Below are 16,434 nucleotides of genomic sequence, written 5' to 3'. Positions count from 1 at the left end.
CTGTTGGAAAGAGAAACACATCCTGTTAGGGAGAGGCACTCAGTTCTAGAGTTGTAATATGCAGCCACGTATGATGGGATCTTAAGCCAGAAAGCCTAAACAACATAAAGTCTCTTTATTCCAAGAATGAAACAGCAACACCAGAGATTGGACTTTAAGTCAATGGGCACAACTCTAAAATACAGCGTATCATGTAGAAGCCAGAGGTTGACGGTTCCTGGTTTAAAGAAAAGTTGTCCTGTACAAATCTAGGAGGAAAAGATTTGCATTTTTTCTATTGCTCAGTTCCCAAGCAAAGCAAATGGCAAGAATGAGCCTTGCAGTCTCCCGTTATCGTCTCTCACAGACACAAGATAGCCCACCTTTCTTTTTTGCTGAACTTAAGGCAGGGAGAGGGAGAGACGGAGACCGAGACCCAAAGGAGGAGAGAACTCAACATCAACACCCGGGCAACCCGTGGGGGGTTCTGAGCGTATCTGCAGTTCAGCCGGTATCAACCTGCGATTCTCTCCGCGCTGCTGCCAGAAGAACCCCGCCCGCGTCCTGCGAGGGATGCCAGGCATCCGTCCCTCCCTCCCAGCCGGCAAGTGGCCTCCGGCGGCGGATGGCAGCTGAAGCCCTGCCCGTCCCTGCCCACCGCTGGCCCCAGCCCGGCCCCGGCGCCCGGCAGCAGCTACCCCGCCTTACCCGCGCTCGGCCGCACCTCTCCCCGCCGCGCGCTCTCCCACTGGGGCTGAGGCTTCCCGGAAGGACGGGCCGGGACTGCGGAGCCGCCTTCTGATTGGACTGTCACAGGGATTCTGCCAGAAACGAGTCTTTGGATTGGCTGGAAGGACTAGAAGATGCGATAGGCCCGAGAAAAACCTTCTCATTGGCCAGACACTCCAGCACGCCCGAAATAAGCTCGCCTATTGGATCCATGTTGTGCGGAGACTTGGCGGGCGGTCCCTGAGGGATCGCGCGGTTGGAGCCGCAGAAAGTGGCTGCCTCGGCTCCAGGGGGCGGCAGGGCGGGAAAAGGCTCGCTCGGCCGGTTCTCCCGGCCCTCACGCGGTGGAGTTTGACCCCCGAGCCCTGGAACTTTAAAGCAAATGCTATAGTTTCCCCTAAGTCCAGAAAATGTTTACGTTAGTATCTGATCAATCTTTCTGTGTGACAAACTTGCTGCCTTAGGAATGGTTCAGTTGCTTTGTTGTAAGATACATCTTTTCATTTTTGTTTCACTGTTTATTAAAGTGTTTTCATTGCTTTTTCATTTTCTTTCATTTAGAAAAAAAAAAAGAATGATGCTTGTTCAACTTCGGTGTCGTTCCAAATTCCAGCAAGACAAGGAGAAATCTGCCAGGAAGTTTCAATACTCTGATTCTGTTGAATGACACTCTAATTACATTGGAAAAGGCAAATAATTTTAGGAATGTTTCGTTGTTATAGTAATGTTGAGGCCAAGCTAGCTGTACCTCAGGCAATCTGAAAAGGTTCTTGTAGGAAGACCAGCTCTGGTACCAGATGAGCCAGGAGCTCCTAGTGTTTGTTGATGCCTCGTTAAACTTAATGCTGGTGAGCAGCTGGAGAAACAACGGCATTTCTGCCCTGCCATCTTTCCTTAGCAACTGGTTGCCATCATGACCTCATTGATGCAGCAAGTTCTCATCCATTTCCATCATATCCACCATAGCTCCAAAACACCCTCCTGCCATCTTTTGCCCAGGGGCAGCTGCTTCGCCTTTCTCATCATTTTGGCTGCTCTCTTCCAGCTCTACAACCATCTCCTATTTCTCTGGTAAAGGACAAAACTGCACACCATTCTTCAACAGCAGTCAAACCACAGGGCCATACAAGGGCTTTCCTAGGCAGCAGTTCTAATGTAATGATTCCTGGCATAAAATTACTTGGCAGCCACACCTTGAGCTGACATTTTCATCAAGCGATACACCATGATTTCCAAAACCCCATTCCTTTCGATGCACCAAATATGCGATGTTCAGATTCTTTTCAGCTTTATACTGCATAACATTATAGAAGAATTTCAGCAATCTGAATATTCATAAATGTTTTAGCATGGGCTTCCTGAAGATTGCAGGGTATGTAAAGCACAGTAAATGTAGCAGTAAGTGGAAGCAGGCTTTAAAGGGAAGTAGTTTTCACATTGTATAGACCAGGGGTGTCAAACTTGCAATGTCACGTGATGTGTCACGACATATCGTGACTTTTTTCCCATTGCCGGCAATGGGGTTGGCGTAGTTTTGGCATGACGCATCCGGCCCGAGGGCTGGCAGTTTGAAAGATTGTTAGAGGCAATGGAAAGTTTTGTTGCTGCGCAGCACAAGTCTGACCCACTTATTTTTGTCTTTGCAGTTTCTCTGTAATTGGCTACATTCTCACACATTTATGGTTTCTTGTTGCTTAATTATAAATTCAGCATTTTGTATTTTGTTTCATATTTTGTCTCAAATTGTGGGTGCTCGATCACTGGAGTTTTTCAGGAAGAGATTGGACAACTTTGTCTGGAATGGTATAGGGTTTTCTGCTTGAACAGGGGGTTGGACTAGAAGACCTCCAAGGTCCTTTCTAATCCTGTTATCCTGCATTCTGTGTCCCTTGTTTTCAAAGTCCTGCCCATGGAGTGTTACTAACGATGTCCACATGTTCTGGTGTCGCAAACTCATAATAAATCTTGGAGACCAAAGTACTATCCTGTTCTGCTTGAGCAAACAGAACAAAGCTCAACTTGAGAAATCACAAATTGGATGAACATTCACAATTTCTGTTTTATGGATTTTTCTTTTATAAGATCAACCCTTTGGCTCTGGCTGGAATGTATGTCTAGTGTAATGAAGAGAAGGACTAAGGGTGACATGGTAGCTGTGTTCCATCAACTGATGCCAGCAAGCTGGTTCCCTGAATCAACTGCCCATCGGTTGAAGGAGCCGCTGTTCCTCCACTAGGAGCAAGCACAGGAGATTAAATCAAGCCAATTTTGGTCTTGCTTCATCCCCTCCCAGCCTTCTGAGCTTTTTCTCCCTTCTTGGTTTCCAGTAATGTGGGAGGGACAACAGGAGTATGTCAGAAACAAGATACAGAAATAGAAAATGTAGCCTGCCTTCTTTGAAATTTAACCCTCAGAGGTTGAAGGTTGCAGTATTTCTGTTTATAAGCTCCCACTTGCCCTTCTGCTAGTATTTCAGGCTCTGAGCACTAACCAGAAATGAAGCAGGTCTGGTGGCTGTCCCTCCTCCTGGTCTTTTGGGACCCATCTCTGGCAGATAGAGGTAAGATTACAAAGTTTGAAAAAAATTGATCCTCTTGCAGAGACCAAAAATGGAGAAGAACCTGTCATGCCAGTAAAATCTGTCTTTGAGGCATTGATTTTGAGAACTAAATCCTGTTTTTGTCAATGTGCAGCCCTTGATGAAAAATGTAGACTTGCATAGAAGAGCATCTGCCTGATTAAAGTTTTTAATATTAGAATAAGAATAATAAGAATTAGGATAGAACTAGAACAGAATAGAATAGAATAGAGCTGTAAAGGACCTTGGAGATCTTCTAGTCCAGCCTCCCGCTCAAGCAGGAGCACTTATACCATTTCAGACAAGTGACTGTCTAGCCTCTTCTTAAAAGTGCCTTTTCCTTGCACAGGGGAAACTCCTGGCCCTCCCCGGGTCCTCATCCCAAACGGAGAAATCCAAGGGCAGCGGATCAGGGTGAGAGGAGCTGAAAGGGATGTGGAGGTTTTCCTTGGAATTCCCTACGCAAAACCCCCTGTTGGATCTTTGCGGTTTTCCCCTCCGCAGCCGGCAGAACCCTGGACTGGTCTCAGAGATGCAACCTCTTACCCGCCCATGTAAGTCGAGAACATTTTGCCAGGCCAGAGATGGTGCTTCCCTCTCGGCGTCTGATCACAAAGGGAGGACTGATAACCGTCTAGAAAAGCCTTTGGCTCTTAGGTCATCATCAGGAAGGATTGCCAGGGGGAAAAGAGTGTCCTCTCCGTTTTCTTCATGAAACTTGAATTTCCTGAATGGCAAGTTGAGGGAGGGGTTAGGGTTCCACAGTAGTTTTCCAGATCCCCACCTTTTCTTGTCTTCTGAACACCTGTACGAAACATGTTAAATCAAGTGGATTCTTTCAACACCATTCCCCCTTTTTAAAAGATTGATGCCAGTGCTGCAGTCTTGAAGGTACCTATATTTTATTCCACGGATGATGAACCAACAACATTCCCTTTGTCCCCACCCATAGACGTGATAACTAGGCAACCTTTTCAGCAGCGATCTTCCCGCACATCCATTTGTATTTGTGGCTGGCGGTTTGAGCAAAATCCTTTCTTGCAAAAGATCCCCTTTTCCAAACATGTCAACTATCTTTTCAGAAAAGAAAAACAATAACAAAAAAACCAAATCAGGGCTGAAAGAAGAGCAGACAGAAGGGAAACTTCTAAGCTCCTTGGCTTTTTTCCAAGAAAGGAGTACATTGAAATTATTTCCACGGCAGAAAAGCTTAGACAGGGGTCCCCCACCTCTGAGCCATGGCCCTGTACTGGGTTGCAGCCCATTTGGAACTGGGCCACACGTGTGGCAGGTGAGAGATGCTTGCAGCTCCATTTGAGCAAGCGGTGGGCCCAGAAGGCTGGAAAATTTGGGGACCCTTGACTTAGATGATGACTCAAGTCCTCTTAGGCAACCGCAGACCACCAACTCTGTTGGTAGTTCAGACCTTGAAAGCCCTTCTGCTTGCTCTCTGCAAGGTGCCTGCAGGATCCGCTGGTGGGACAAGCTCTCTCGGATGCCTTGGCTAACACAGAGCGAAGGATCTCCTTGCGCATCAGGGAAGACTGTTTGTACCTGAACATCTATGTGCCCGTCCAGGCTGATAAGGCAGAGCAGTTAACGGTAAGCGACTTTCTTGTTTCTGGGTTTGATTTGGCCCCACAGCCTAAGGTGAAATCAAGTAGCATTCAATACTGTTTATTGATATTGCATCTAAATCTACTTTTATTCCATTTTGTACAATAAATATCTCAATTGTCTGCATTTGCAGAAGGGGCTTCTAAGTCACTTCTCACCTTACAGAGAGTCACTTCCATTGCCCTGTTGCATTTTGCTTCCAGGTGATGGTCTGGATCCATGGTGGAGGACTACTGCTGGGTGCAGGGTCCACATACGATGGGTCTGTTTTGTCTGCTTATGAAAATGTAGTGGTGGTGGTGATCCAATACCGCTTGGGCATTCTCGGGTTTTACAGGTAAGCTGATATTGTCATTTTCATCTTCACCTGGATGATAGCTCACCCCTCTCATCTTTGTTTTAATGCTATCTTTCCTCTAAAGAGTTTAAGGCTCAGGGAAATAAAAGTCAGGGTGGATATTTAAACTATGTGCATGATAAGTGTACATAATAGAGAGCAAACCCTGGGGATTGATTGATTGATTGATTGATTATGTGCCATCAAGTTGGTGTCAACTCATAGCAACCACATAGGTTTTCTCCAGGAGGATCCATCCTCCGTCTGGTCCTGAAGGCCTTTCAGTGGCGCCTCCACTGCCTTTGATCAAAGCTTGTATCCCCTTATTGCTGGTTGTCCTCTTCTCCTTACTCAGAACTATAAACATCTTCTCAGAGCTGGATCACGTGTGTGTGATTGTTTCAGCCTGGACCTTTCTGCCTTGCGTGAGAACTCCAGATGGTTCCTTCCTTTCCTATGTGCTCAAGGTTGCATTTGCCAAGAGTATCGTGCGCCAATTGACGCCTTACAGTAGATCGGCTGAGGCTGCCTTGATTCTAAGCCATCTTAAGAAAGTCTTGTCCAGACGGTGGCAATATGCCTTGCAAGTGTTCAGATGGAGCTGCAAGTGGCCATATGCTCTTGCCGGGAAATTTGCTGCTGCTGGGTTCTCCCACCTTTCCATCCCAGGAAAGCAAGGGTTGGAGAGTCGGGAGTTGAAGCAAGTTCCCCAAACAGGAAGTTAATGGCTGCTCCAATCTTTGTTATATACCGTAATTGTTTGCATACGTTAGAAGGATTCTAATAATATGGCATACTTCCAGCCTTTCATAAACCTGGAGTGAAGAAGGCTAAACATTACACCAAACGCAGCATAATGACTGACTGGTATTCAGAAGCTCATGTTGGGCATAGTCACATCCAGCTATATTTTTAATGGTGCTCCTTACAGTTTTTCAACTTTGACAGGGCCCCAAACTGGAAAGCCTGGCCTGTGCCTCCCCTAGTGGAAAATGGGGGCCCTGAAGTGGCTAAATTGGCCAGGGAGCCTATTTTGCTTACCCAAAGCTCCGTCCCTCCATTCTACCCTGGGAGAGCTCCCATGCTTTGTACCTGAAGAGAAGGTGTTGGGGGCTTGTTTATTATTATCACCCTCGGGCCTCTTGAAATCCTTTCCTCCCCTGAAAAGTGGGTTGCATCTGCACATGAGCACCTATTGCACTTGATACAGGTTGGATCCAGAGAGGCCAATTTGGCATGGTAAGTTCCTGAGTGCTAGCTGAGCTATTGACTGTAGACCTCTGGCCCAGATTTGCCCGTGTCTCAGCCCTGCAGAGCAAGTAAAGGGAGGGCGTCTCCTCATGTTGTTCGGGGGTACTCATACTATGAATGTTGGAAGGGCAAAAGGGAGAATGGTCTGGCTGCAGAATGCCTGGATCTCCTCTGGATCCATATTTCCTTGCTTCTCCTTCTCCCCCAGCACTGGAGATGAGCATGCTCGAGGGAACTGGGGCCTGCTGGATCAAGTGGCAGCTCTGCAGTGGATCCAGGAGAACATTGCAAACTTTGGGGGTAATCCAGGATCAGTTACCGTATTTGGGAATTCAGCAGGTGGATTCAGCTCTTCTGCCCATGTAAGTTCATGTCCTATTTCATTTCTAGTAATTCCCATAATTTTTGGCCTATCTGTAATGGCTTGAGACAAGGTTACTGTCAGGTCTGCCACAAAAGTCTAAATAGGAACGATCCTTGGCTCCCTTTGTTGAGAAAGATATAGTTTTATTAGCGATCAAGTGAATGGCAGTATTGCAAAGTCAGAACTGAAAATCCCCAAGTTCTACATTTCCCTCCCTTAACAGTCTCTCATTGCTCCCTCCAGTGCAACCAGTCCGGTTCAGGCAGGATGTTTTCCCAACGGTCAGTCCAGGTGTAGTTTGGTATGCGGCCCCTCCTTCTTCCAGCTGGGTTACCTTGAGGCAGCATCTTGGGGAGATACAGCACTTACTTTCGTTTCCCCAAGCATTTGCCCCCTTCATTCCCCCCTACCCACGGTTCATGGCAGTCTGTCACCGCATAGCAGTGGAGCACAAGCAAGCCTAAGGTGGCAACTGACAGTTGTAAATTATTATGTATTGTATAACAACTTCTTGCTTGTATTAACAATAGGAATTCAATGCAGCAATGCTAAGAGCATAATTTAAAATGCAACTTTTCGTAGATTAACAAAGCATGAATGTAAGGACCTACCTCAGTTAAGCCACCCAAGAAAGCAAAACCCTTATTGTCTCAAAAGGAAACTTTTATTAGGGGCTAGTGACAGCAGGGAATCAAGGCGAGATCTGAGAGAAAAACCCAGGAAGCAATATATTAAAAGTAGCATTCAATACTCCTACCCCCCAGAGTCCCAGTGTTCATTTGAATCCCAGCCAATCCACAGGTGGCATCCTGTTTTGGTAACCGTGGGCTCCTCAAGGTCTTTCTCACTTTTGCTCCAAGCGCAAAGGCCTATCAGATAAGGGTGAGACATTCCATCCCCTGGGGAGGGGGGGAAGGGCAACAAGGCAGACAGTGCAAAGCATTCCCAAAAGCTCCCCCCTCCCAACAAAATGGCAGGCCACATAGGAAAGCTACAAATATTAAAATAAAATTAAAAGACAATTTCTTTGGGGACCTGACATGAATGAATTGTAAAGACTTTAAAAAGTAACGTGTGAATGAGTGACTCTGGCATTGCAGGGCTTTTTGTATAGTTAACACTTGAAGCAAATTGATTTGATAACCTTTTGCCAAATACAATCAGGGCAATATCAGTACAGTTATTGGGTGATGCAATGGGTTGATTGAAAAAAGTGACTCTTGCTTTCCTCCCTGGCCAGGTGTTATCCCCTCTGTCCAAAGGTTTGTTCCACAAAGCGATTTCGGAAAGTGGTGTTGCCATAACTAACTTGCTGCTCAATGCCCATCCAGAAAAGCTGGCTAAGGTGAGGTTTGGAAGAGCAAGGCAGTAATTGCTCTGGATCTGGGAATCTTTTCTCCGAGGGAAGATGAAAAGAGGAAGAAGACATGTAGGAGAAGGGGGTTCCCCTGGCCTCCCAAGGGTTTTCTGGAGCAAAGCAGCTGGGGTGCCCTAGCTGTTCCCTAGGGCCACTGGAGAGTTGGAGACGCAATATGTGCGCCTGCTCCATTACGTGTCCATTAGCTGTCTGATATCATCTTCAGCCAGATGTTTCTAAACACCTGCAGAATTATTTGTTTCAAGCTTACTGTTGGAATACAAATACAATGAAGCATGCTTTTAAATCATTTTACTTCATTGGCTTTGAGCCCAGTTCAGATAGGCAGCCAGAACAGCCTCCCTCCCTCTTCCTTAAAAGACATCCGGCACTTTCAATCTTCCAAACGCTGGATGAGGAACTATTGCAGGATGACCTGCTTCTTATTATTAAAACTGAATTGTTGGTCTGGATTGCAGAAAATTGCTGAATCGATTAGCTGCCCTACATCCAGTTCCGCTGAGATGGTTCGTTGCCTCAGGGGGAAAACAGAGAGTGAAATCTTATTGGCTACTCTGAAGATGGTAAGGAGGCCCCTGCAATACATTGTGGTCCTTTATAGAGAGGAAGAGTGAGGGGTTGGTCCTCATCTTGTCAAACTATGAGCTGGTCTGCCGGGTGTGGCCAGCAGATGGTGGTCACAATGGTGCTTAGAAGCCCCACTCGTCTCCTGTGTATGCTCTGTGAAGCTCCCATCACACACCAGGGGCACCAAGATGGCCTTGCGAAAAGACCCCGGAGCCCTTTCCTGATAGCACCCGTAACCTCTGAATGAAGACCCAGCTGGGTGGCAGAAGACCCAGCAGACCTCATTGCTGCCCATTTCTTTATCAAGGACAGTTTGGGGGGGGGGTCCATGGCTGTAGCTGTTGTGGTTCTGGTGGGGGCGGGGGCAGTGGAATTATGTTCAAAATCATCTCATGTCATTCAGTCAATTGAGAATCATACTTTTTCTAGATTATGTATAGTGATTATAAAGTGTAGACAGAGGAGGCGCTCCTATTATTTTCCACAAGGCTGATGCAGGATCTTCCCCTGGAGCTCTTCACCCTCCACTGACCTGCTTCCTACTGGGATTGCAGGATTTTACCCGGCTGCTTCTGGGTGGAGAAGAACAGGTGAGTCGAGCACTTGCCTCACCGAAGGGAGGCCGGGAGCAACGGGACGATAGACCTCCTCCATCAAGAAGATGCTCCTAGCAAATCTAAAGTAGACCAAACCTAGAAATCTCCTTTTCACCAGAACGGGAGAGGCGGAAATGCTTTTCAAGAAATCAGCTGAGGGGAGGCGACTGAATAACAACATTGACAGTGCATATTGTTCCCAAATCCAGGGGAGCTTTTTCTATGGCAGGAGCTGCTCTCCCTTGCAGGACCAGCCCCCCTCCGCCTGGCCAGAGAGGGCAGAGTCAAGCGGATGCGGGCATCTCCTATTCAGGGGAGGCTCAGACGTTGGCCTGGCTTTTTCTTGGCCAGCTTCTTCCGTCCAGTGAGAAGCAGAGGAGTTTTCTCCGTGGATTTGCCAAATTTCCCTCTGCCTTTCTTGCCTCGTGGTGTTGCAGAGCAGCCTTTGCTTCCAAGGCTGTGGCCAAACTGGTGCTTTGTTTCAGGCCCCCTTTGAAGATCTAAGCCCCTTTGGGGGAATCATGGCTGGGGAGTGTCCAGATCAGGAGTGCCTGCAGGGCCTGGTGAGAAAGGTCAATAGAATTGCTGTCTGGTCTTAACATGCCTGACACATCTTCACATGCCCCCCCTCCCCCCCCCTAAATCCTGCCCAGTCTAGCAGTCCAGAGAAGCATCAACTCCCCCAGCTGCATCCCCTCAAGCAGAGCTAAAAGAGGGGTGGTGATGTTCCCCCCCCCTTTTCCGGGGAATCCCAGGGTGCCAATGAAATCAAACTCCATCAACCAGTTACAACATTTTAAAACTGTCATTGTATACAGAAATTAATAATGTTCTCCCATTTTTATTGACCATAACTTAGGAGGGGTTTATTGTGCTTTCCTTGAAAATAATATTTTAAAGGATGTTAAACTGATTTCTTTTTTCTCTCCAGCATGTTGTCTTGTTCCCGGCAGTTGTTGATGGTCATTTTTTTCCGAAGAGTCCCAGGAAGCTCTTAGCAGAAAAAAACTTCCATAATGTTCCATGCATCATTGGGGTCAATAAAGATGAATTTGGGTGGATTATTCCTCAGGTGGGCGTTTTCCCTTTGTTGATGAAGGTCTGCCGCTGCCTTTTTAGGTCTGCTCTCCTGACTGCACTCAAAATTAACCATTTGGTTTTACTCTGTCTAGCTTCTCCAGTTTCCAGACTTCATGAAGGGACTTGACAAGGACACTGTGAACCTTCTGCTACGCAGCACAGAGCAACTCACAGTAAGAGGACGTTCTCTGTATGGCTGAATTCATCACCAGCCTCAAACATGCCTGCTTTCACTCGGATTCCCTGGAATTCAGCCATGGGGGCAACGGATTTCGAGGGGCTTTGTGCCCAACCATACTAGGAGAGGAGCAGCTCCTGAGGACGTCTAGCCTGGGGAGCAGGGAGGGAGCCAGGCCCATTAGGGAAAGACGGGAACAGGTGATGAGTTTGGTCCTTGACGCTCACTACGATTCTCTCGTTCATCTAGTTTTCTCTTGGTTTTGCAGAATGCTGACAAAAGCAGTTCTCTCGACAGCTATGCTTTCCAGGAAGCTGTCCTTGGAAACCTGAAAGCCAGTGTGGCTGCAATAGTGATAGCCCACCTTTCTTTGGCTGTTGCAGGGAGTTGCTGCTCAGGATCTTCCTCTGGTTGCCGATGAATATCTCCAGGATCTCCAGGACCCGCTGCAGCTCAGAGATCAACTCCTGGCTTTACTGAGTGATGCCGTGTTCACCGCTCCAGGCATTCTGACTGCCAGGCACCACTGAGGTCAGTTGCTACTGGAACCAGATGGGTTGGAGCAGCCTTAGCGGGCTCCGGGGCGAAGGTCCCCTCTTTGAAGGAATTCCTCCGTCCCTCCAGCCGGCCAGCTGCAAAGTCACAAGAACCGGCCGGCAGCAACATTTCCTAGGTAGTCCTTGACTTGCAATCACAGATGGTGCTGGAATTTCCCTTGTAAGTTGGTGCAGTTCATAAAGTGAGTCTTCATGTTACCGGACCCAATTTTATGACCATTTTTACTGTGGTCGTTATGCAAACCCAGCTTCCCCAACTGACCTTGCTTGCCAGAAACCAGCCGTAAAGGTTGCTAGTCCTGATCACGGGATTGCAAGATGCCCCGAATGGCTGTAGATGCGAGTGGGTTGCCAAGGACCCACGTGGCCGCAGGGGTGGCACAATGGTCAGAAGTGCAAAGACAAGCCATGTTTTCCAAGGCCATTGTAACTTAGAACCATCATTAAGTGAACAGTTGTAAGTTGAGGACTGCCTGCAGCTTGCCTGGGACCATCTGCAGGTTTCCAGCAGAGAGTTCGTCATTTCTGCCTGAGCTAATAGCATTGTGGAAATAAACAAACATTTTAAAAATGCTAGCAATGTTCTCAAAACCACAACTCAAAGGTATGCTATAGTTTGGGTGGAGAGGGAAGGGGAGGGGCTCTCTTCTCCAATACTGGCCTAAAATGTGCTGTTGCCATGGCCCAGGCCTGCCCTGCATCTCACCGCTATTCTGAAGCTGTGCAGAGAGGATAAAATAAAACCTCTGGAGAGGCTTTCGGAATTTGCTGCCCTCCAATTTTCTGGCAGTCGTTCGCCAGCAGGAAACCATCCCCCAAAATGCACAGATACAGGAGGGCAAAGCGGGGGCTCTGACACAACCATTTCTGTCCATAGGCTCCCTGCATCCACACCGTCTCTCTACCTGCAGCCTCATTCCCCATCACCCAGAATGGCATTTCTGAGGACTGGCGAGAATGCTTGGCTGTTGTGGAGCAAATCCTGGAGAATAAGAGATGGTACCTCTGTGCCACGTTCTTGTCTTTTCAGATGCTGGCTATCCGACCTATGTTTATGAATTGCAGCATCACTCGAGGGCACACGGCAGCCTTAGGCCAGACTTTTCTAAAGTGGATCATGGGGATGAAATAGCCTTTGTCTTTGGAAAGCCCTTCTTCACAGGTGAGTCTGGAGCACTCCAGGAATTAAGCACTGGTCCAACCTGAATGTGGTGGGCACATTCCTGCTGAAAGGCCACCACGTTTTGTTCGTTCTCAGCAGTGACTTACTACTTTCGTTCCGTCTGCAACTTATTAGCAGGCCAACCTTGTCAATATGAGCCAAAGGAAACCAGGTTGATGAAGGAAACCAAAAGTGATGATGATCAGGAAACTAGGTCCTTGTCAGACGGTTATTTGGCCTTGAAAAGCGAGGCCTGATGGTGTCTGCAACGACCCAGTGGGCAGCCAAGGAATGCCAAGGTCTGTTCTCCGGGGTTTCGGAGGACAAGCAGAAGTCTTAGGACAGAATTTTGGAAATGAGAATTTGGCAAGAGCCAATTTGAAAATGGAACCAAGGACCTGAGAAGTCCTGGATGTGCTGAAGCTGTGGCTGGGGCGATTCCTGTCTAATGAGGGGGGCGAATGGAATTAACAATCCAATTCAGTGATTCTGAGTCAAGAATAATTTCAGCCAGGATGGGAATAGATGTTTGTGTAATGCTACACCATGTAATCATACCTTGTGGTATTATTAGTGAAATGCCTAGCAGGTAACAATGCAACCTTTTTTTGCCACTGCCTCTCACTGCCTGTAGCTTGCTAATTTGTGTACTTACGTTGTCCGGAACTGGTGTGTGGGTACCACTAGCCTGGGCTCATGGAAGACAATTGGCCCATAGAAATCCCTTTGTCTCTTCCTGGCAGGGACTCAAAATGCTGTGTGGTGTTGCTTTTTTCCTCCTCATCTTTGCCATAATGTAGTAAAAATAATGCAGGGAGAAGTTAAATGTAATTAAATTACATTAAGTTTAAATGAATTAACACTTGTTATTGAGTGTTTTTACAGGATTGGGCTTTTTTGCTAGACTAAACTACTGTGAGACTTGGCACACCTGAAGTATCTTGATTTTGGCACAATACTGGATGAAAATAATTCATGATGATGAATCTAACTACAGGGAGTCCTTGACTTATGAACACAATGCAGCCCAACATTTCTATTGCTAAGCAAAACATTTGTTAAGTTAGTTTTGTCCCATTTTATGACTTTTCCTGCCCCAGTTGTTATGTGAATCACGCAGTCGTTGTTAGCACAGTTAAGTGAATCTGGCTTCCCCCCATTGACTTTGCTTGTCAGAAAGTCGCAAAAGGGGACCCCAGGACTCTGCGACCGTCGTAAATGTGAGTCAGTTGCCAATCCTCTGAATGTCGATCATGTGACCCTGGGGAGGTTGCCACGGTCATAAGTGTGAAAAATGGTCGTAAGTTACTTTTTTCAGTGCCGTTGTAACTTTGAATGGTCACTAAATGAACTGTTGTCAGTCGAGAACTAGAGAAATGAGGGCTGCATGGAATGCCAGCTAGACAAGCACAAAATGCTGGTTTGAAACTATGCCCAAAATTCACCAGCTGTTTCTCATCAAAAAAGAATTTGGCTGTGGAATTCATATTTTTCATTGTTATTGAAATTTTCTTTTGATGCAGATGGAGGACATCTCTGGCTGAGATTCACTCCCCGAATAGCAATCAAGTCTGAAATGGTACAGGGTCTCCTGCTTGAGCAGGGGGCTAGACTAGAAGACCTCCAAGGTTCCTTCCAGCTCTGTTCTGATTCAATTTCTCCCAGTTAGTTGGTTATTTCTTAACTCATAAATAGATTTGACCAGGCTGGTTTCTGACTGGGCTCCAGGTATTCCCTTCTGAATAGATAGGAATCTCTAGATAGGAGTCTGATGAAATAATAATAATAATAATACATGCCACCGACTCCTGGCAACAAGTTGCATTTTACTGAGATTCTCAAGGTGTTGATATAACTTCTGGATTTTATTTTTTATCTTTTAAACAATCCAAATCTGTAATTCTTTTACTGACACCATCCTTATATTCCTGCCTGCAGACAATGCAACAGAAGAAGATACAGTGCTCAGCAGAGCGGTTATGAAATACTGGGCTAATTTTGCTCGCAGTGGGTAAGTCAGAGGGTTTGCACATGTCCATAGGTTTACTACTCAGGTGAACTCTGCAACTGGTGTAAGTTGGGACTTAATAGCTAGGAAGAGTGTCCCCCTCCAAACTGTCTCCTAGGGGAGACCCATCACCTCCCAGGTCACCAGAGTTCCCAGACTTCAGCAGTGAGGCTGGTCGTATAGAGGTTGTTAGCCTGGGGAGAAAAGTGTGCAGTATGTTTCCAGCAGATGCCTCTGAGAAATTTTTCAAGTGTTTCTAGAATATTTCATTATTGTTTGAAAAAATGATAAAGCTCTATTTGTGAAAGTGAGGAAGAGATTATCTTGGTGATCCTGAGAGAAAAAAACTTCCCACCTTTGCTATTTATCCAAATGCAGATTTAACAGTCCAAACCGATTCCGTGAACTAACTGGCCATTTGCAATGGTTTCTAGGAACCCTAACGGAGCTGGCTTGGTGACCTGGCCCAGGTATGACTTGAGTGAGCCGTATCTGGAAATAGGCATAAAGCAAAAGGTGGCAAGAAAACTGAAAGAGAAAGCTGTCGGCTTCTGGACCAAGATCCTGCCCGAAAAGGTGGCCAAAGAGAAAGGACATGCTGAGCTATAACCTCTTCAGCCACACAGGGACTTCAGAATTTGGATCAACAGAAATCATTTCTTAGACAGGGGTCACTCACCCCTCGGTTGCAAGTCTGGTCCTCTCCCTTCACCTGGGCAAGTGTACGCTGGCCTCCCAGGGCAAGCAGGCCACAGGGTTCTAGAGGAAGGGCCTCTGGGGACACAAGCTTGATTATTGCAAGAAGATAATCCTGCTCTGTCTAGAAACCCTTTAGAACTGTTAGCTTTGAATAGGAATTGAAGTCATAAAATTGCTTGCAATTTACGTAATAACCGCCTTGCTTAGCAATGAAAATTCTGGTCCCAGCTATAGTCGTAAGTCAAGGATTATCTGTGTTAAGAAAGATATAAACTTGACCAGTAAATGGGGGTGATGCAATCCATAAATTAGCCATTTGTGAACAATTATCTAAAATCAATTTCTATTGTTTAATTTTCACATCTGATTAATATTGTTTATTGTTTGATTCATTGTCTATGGAGATTCTCAGTCATCCAGATCATAGTTATCCCAAGGGTGTTTTTAACACAAGGCAACTGGACTTTCTTGTTTTTCTTAGAAGACGTTTCACTTCTCATCCAAGAAGCTTCTTCAGCTCTGACTGGATGGTGGGGAATGGAAGGATTGATACTCCTTGCAGACAGCTGGTTATTTGCATCCTTTGAGAGAGTCGTTGAGGCCACTTGGAGGCTTATCTGTGTCCTCAGGTCACCTGAGTGGTGCAGATGGGTGTGGAGCCTTCTTGGAACTGCTAAAGGACTGTGTTGTAGACTGGAGATAGATGATGTCATATCCCTCCCCCTCTGTTGAGAGAGGGCTGTTCAATTTTGACATAGATGGCCTTTGTCTTTGTCAAGAGGATCTTCAGCCAACACAATATACGTGCACACTTCAAACCCACAAATACACTAAGGCAGAAGGTTGTCCACCCCAAGGATAAAACACCCAATGTGGTAGATGCCATACAATGCAGTGAGCCATGTACAGATCTATACATTGGGGAAACAAAACAACCATTTCACAAACACAGGGCACAACATAGGAGAACAAACACATCAGGATAAGATTCAGCAGTCCACCTGCATTTAAAAGACAAAGGCCGCTCTTTTGAAGACAGCAAAGTCCACATTTTGGACAGAGAGGACCACTGCTTTGAAAGGGGTCAAAGAGGCCATCTGTGTCAAGATTGAACAGCCCCCTCTCAACAGAGGGGAATGGATACAACTGGTATGGGTCTATCTAGACCCATACCAGTCGGGCTTCAGGCCGGGACACAGCACGGAAACGGCATTGGTCACGTTGGTCAATGATCTCTGGAGGGCCCGGGACAGGGGTTATTCCTCTGTCCTTGTTCTTTTGGACCTCTCAGCGGCTTTTGATACTGTGGACCACGGTATCATGCTGCGGCGACTCGGTGAGTTAGGAATGGGAG

At 46.6% G+C, this 16,434-nt stretch overlaps 1 protein-coding gene across 1 annotated transcript; it reads left to right on the top strand.

The window, feature by feature from the left end:
• Nucleotides 1-1,505: 1,505 nt before the first annotated feature.
• Nucleotides 1,506-14,990, top strand: LOC107284175 (fatty acyl-CoA hydrolase precursor, medium chain-like). The gene is given in 15 exon segments (XM_029283385.1): nucleotides 1,506-1,556; nucleotides 2,019-2,106; nucleotides 3,636-3,840; nucleotides 4,744-4,888; nucleotides 5,107-5,240; nucleotides 6,700-6,853; nucleotides 8,096-8,200; nucleotides 8,692-8,796; nucleotides 9,355-9,390; nucleotides 10,328-10,468; nucleotides 10,569-10,649; nucleotides 11,038-11,185; nucleotides 12,242-12,373; nucleotides 14,312-14,384; nucleotides 14,816-14,990. Coding segments are annotated over 15 exon segments (1,773 nt in total).
• The last annotated feature ends 1,444 nt before the right edge of the window (nucleotides 14,991-16,434 follow it).

The sequence above is a fragment of the Protobothrops mucrosquamatus genome, unplaced genomic scaffold (genome assembly GCF_001527695.2).
Source record: "Protobothrops mucrosquamatus isolate PMUCROS unplaced genomic scaffold, P.Mucros_1.0 scaffold74, whole genome shotgun sequence".
In the NCBI taxonomy this organism is placed as follows: Eukaryota; Metazoa; Chordata; class Lepidosauria; order Squamata; family Viperidae; genus Protobothrops; species Protobothrops mucrosquamatus.
The sequence above is the reverse complement of the archived record's forward strand: the minus strand, read 5'-3'. Positions and strand labels throughout refer to the sequence as shown.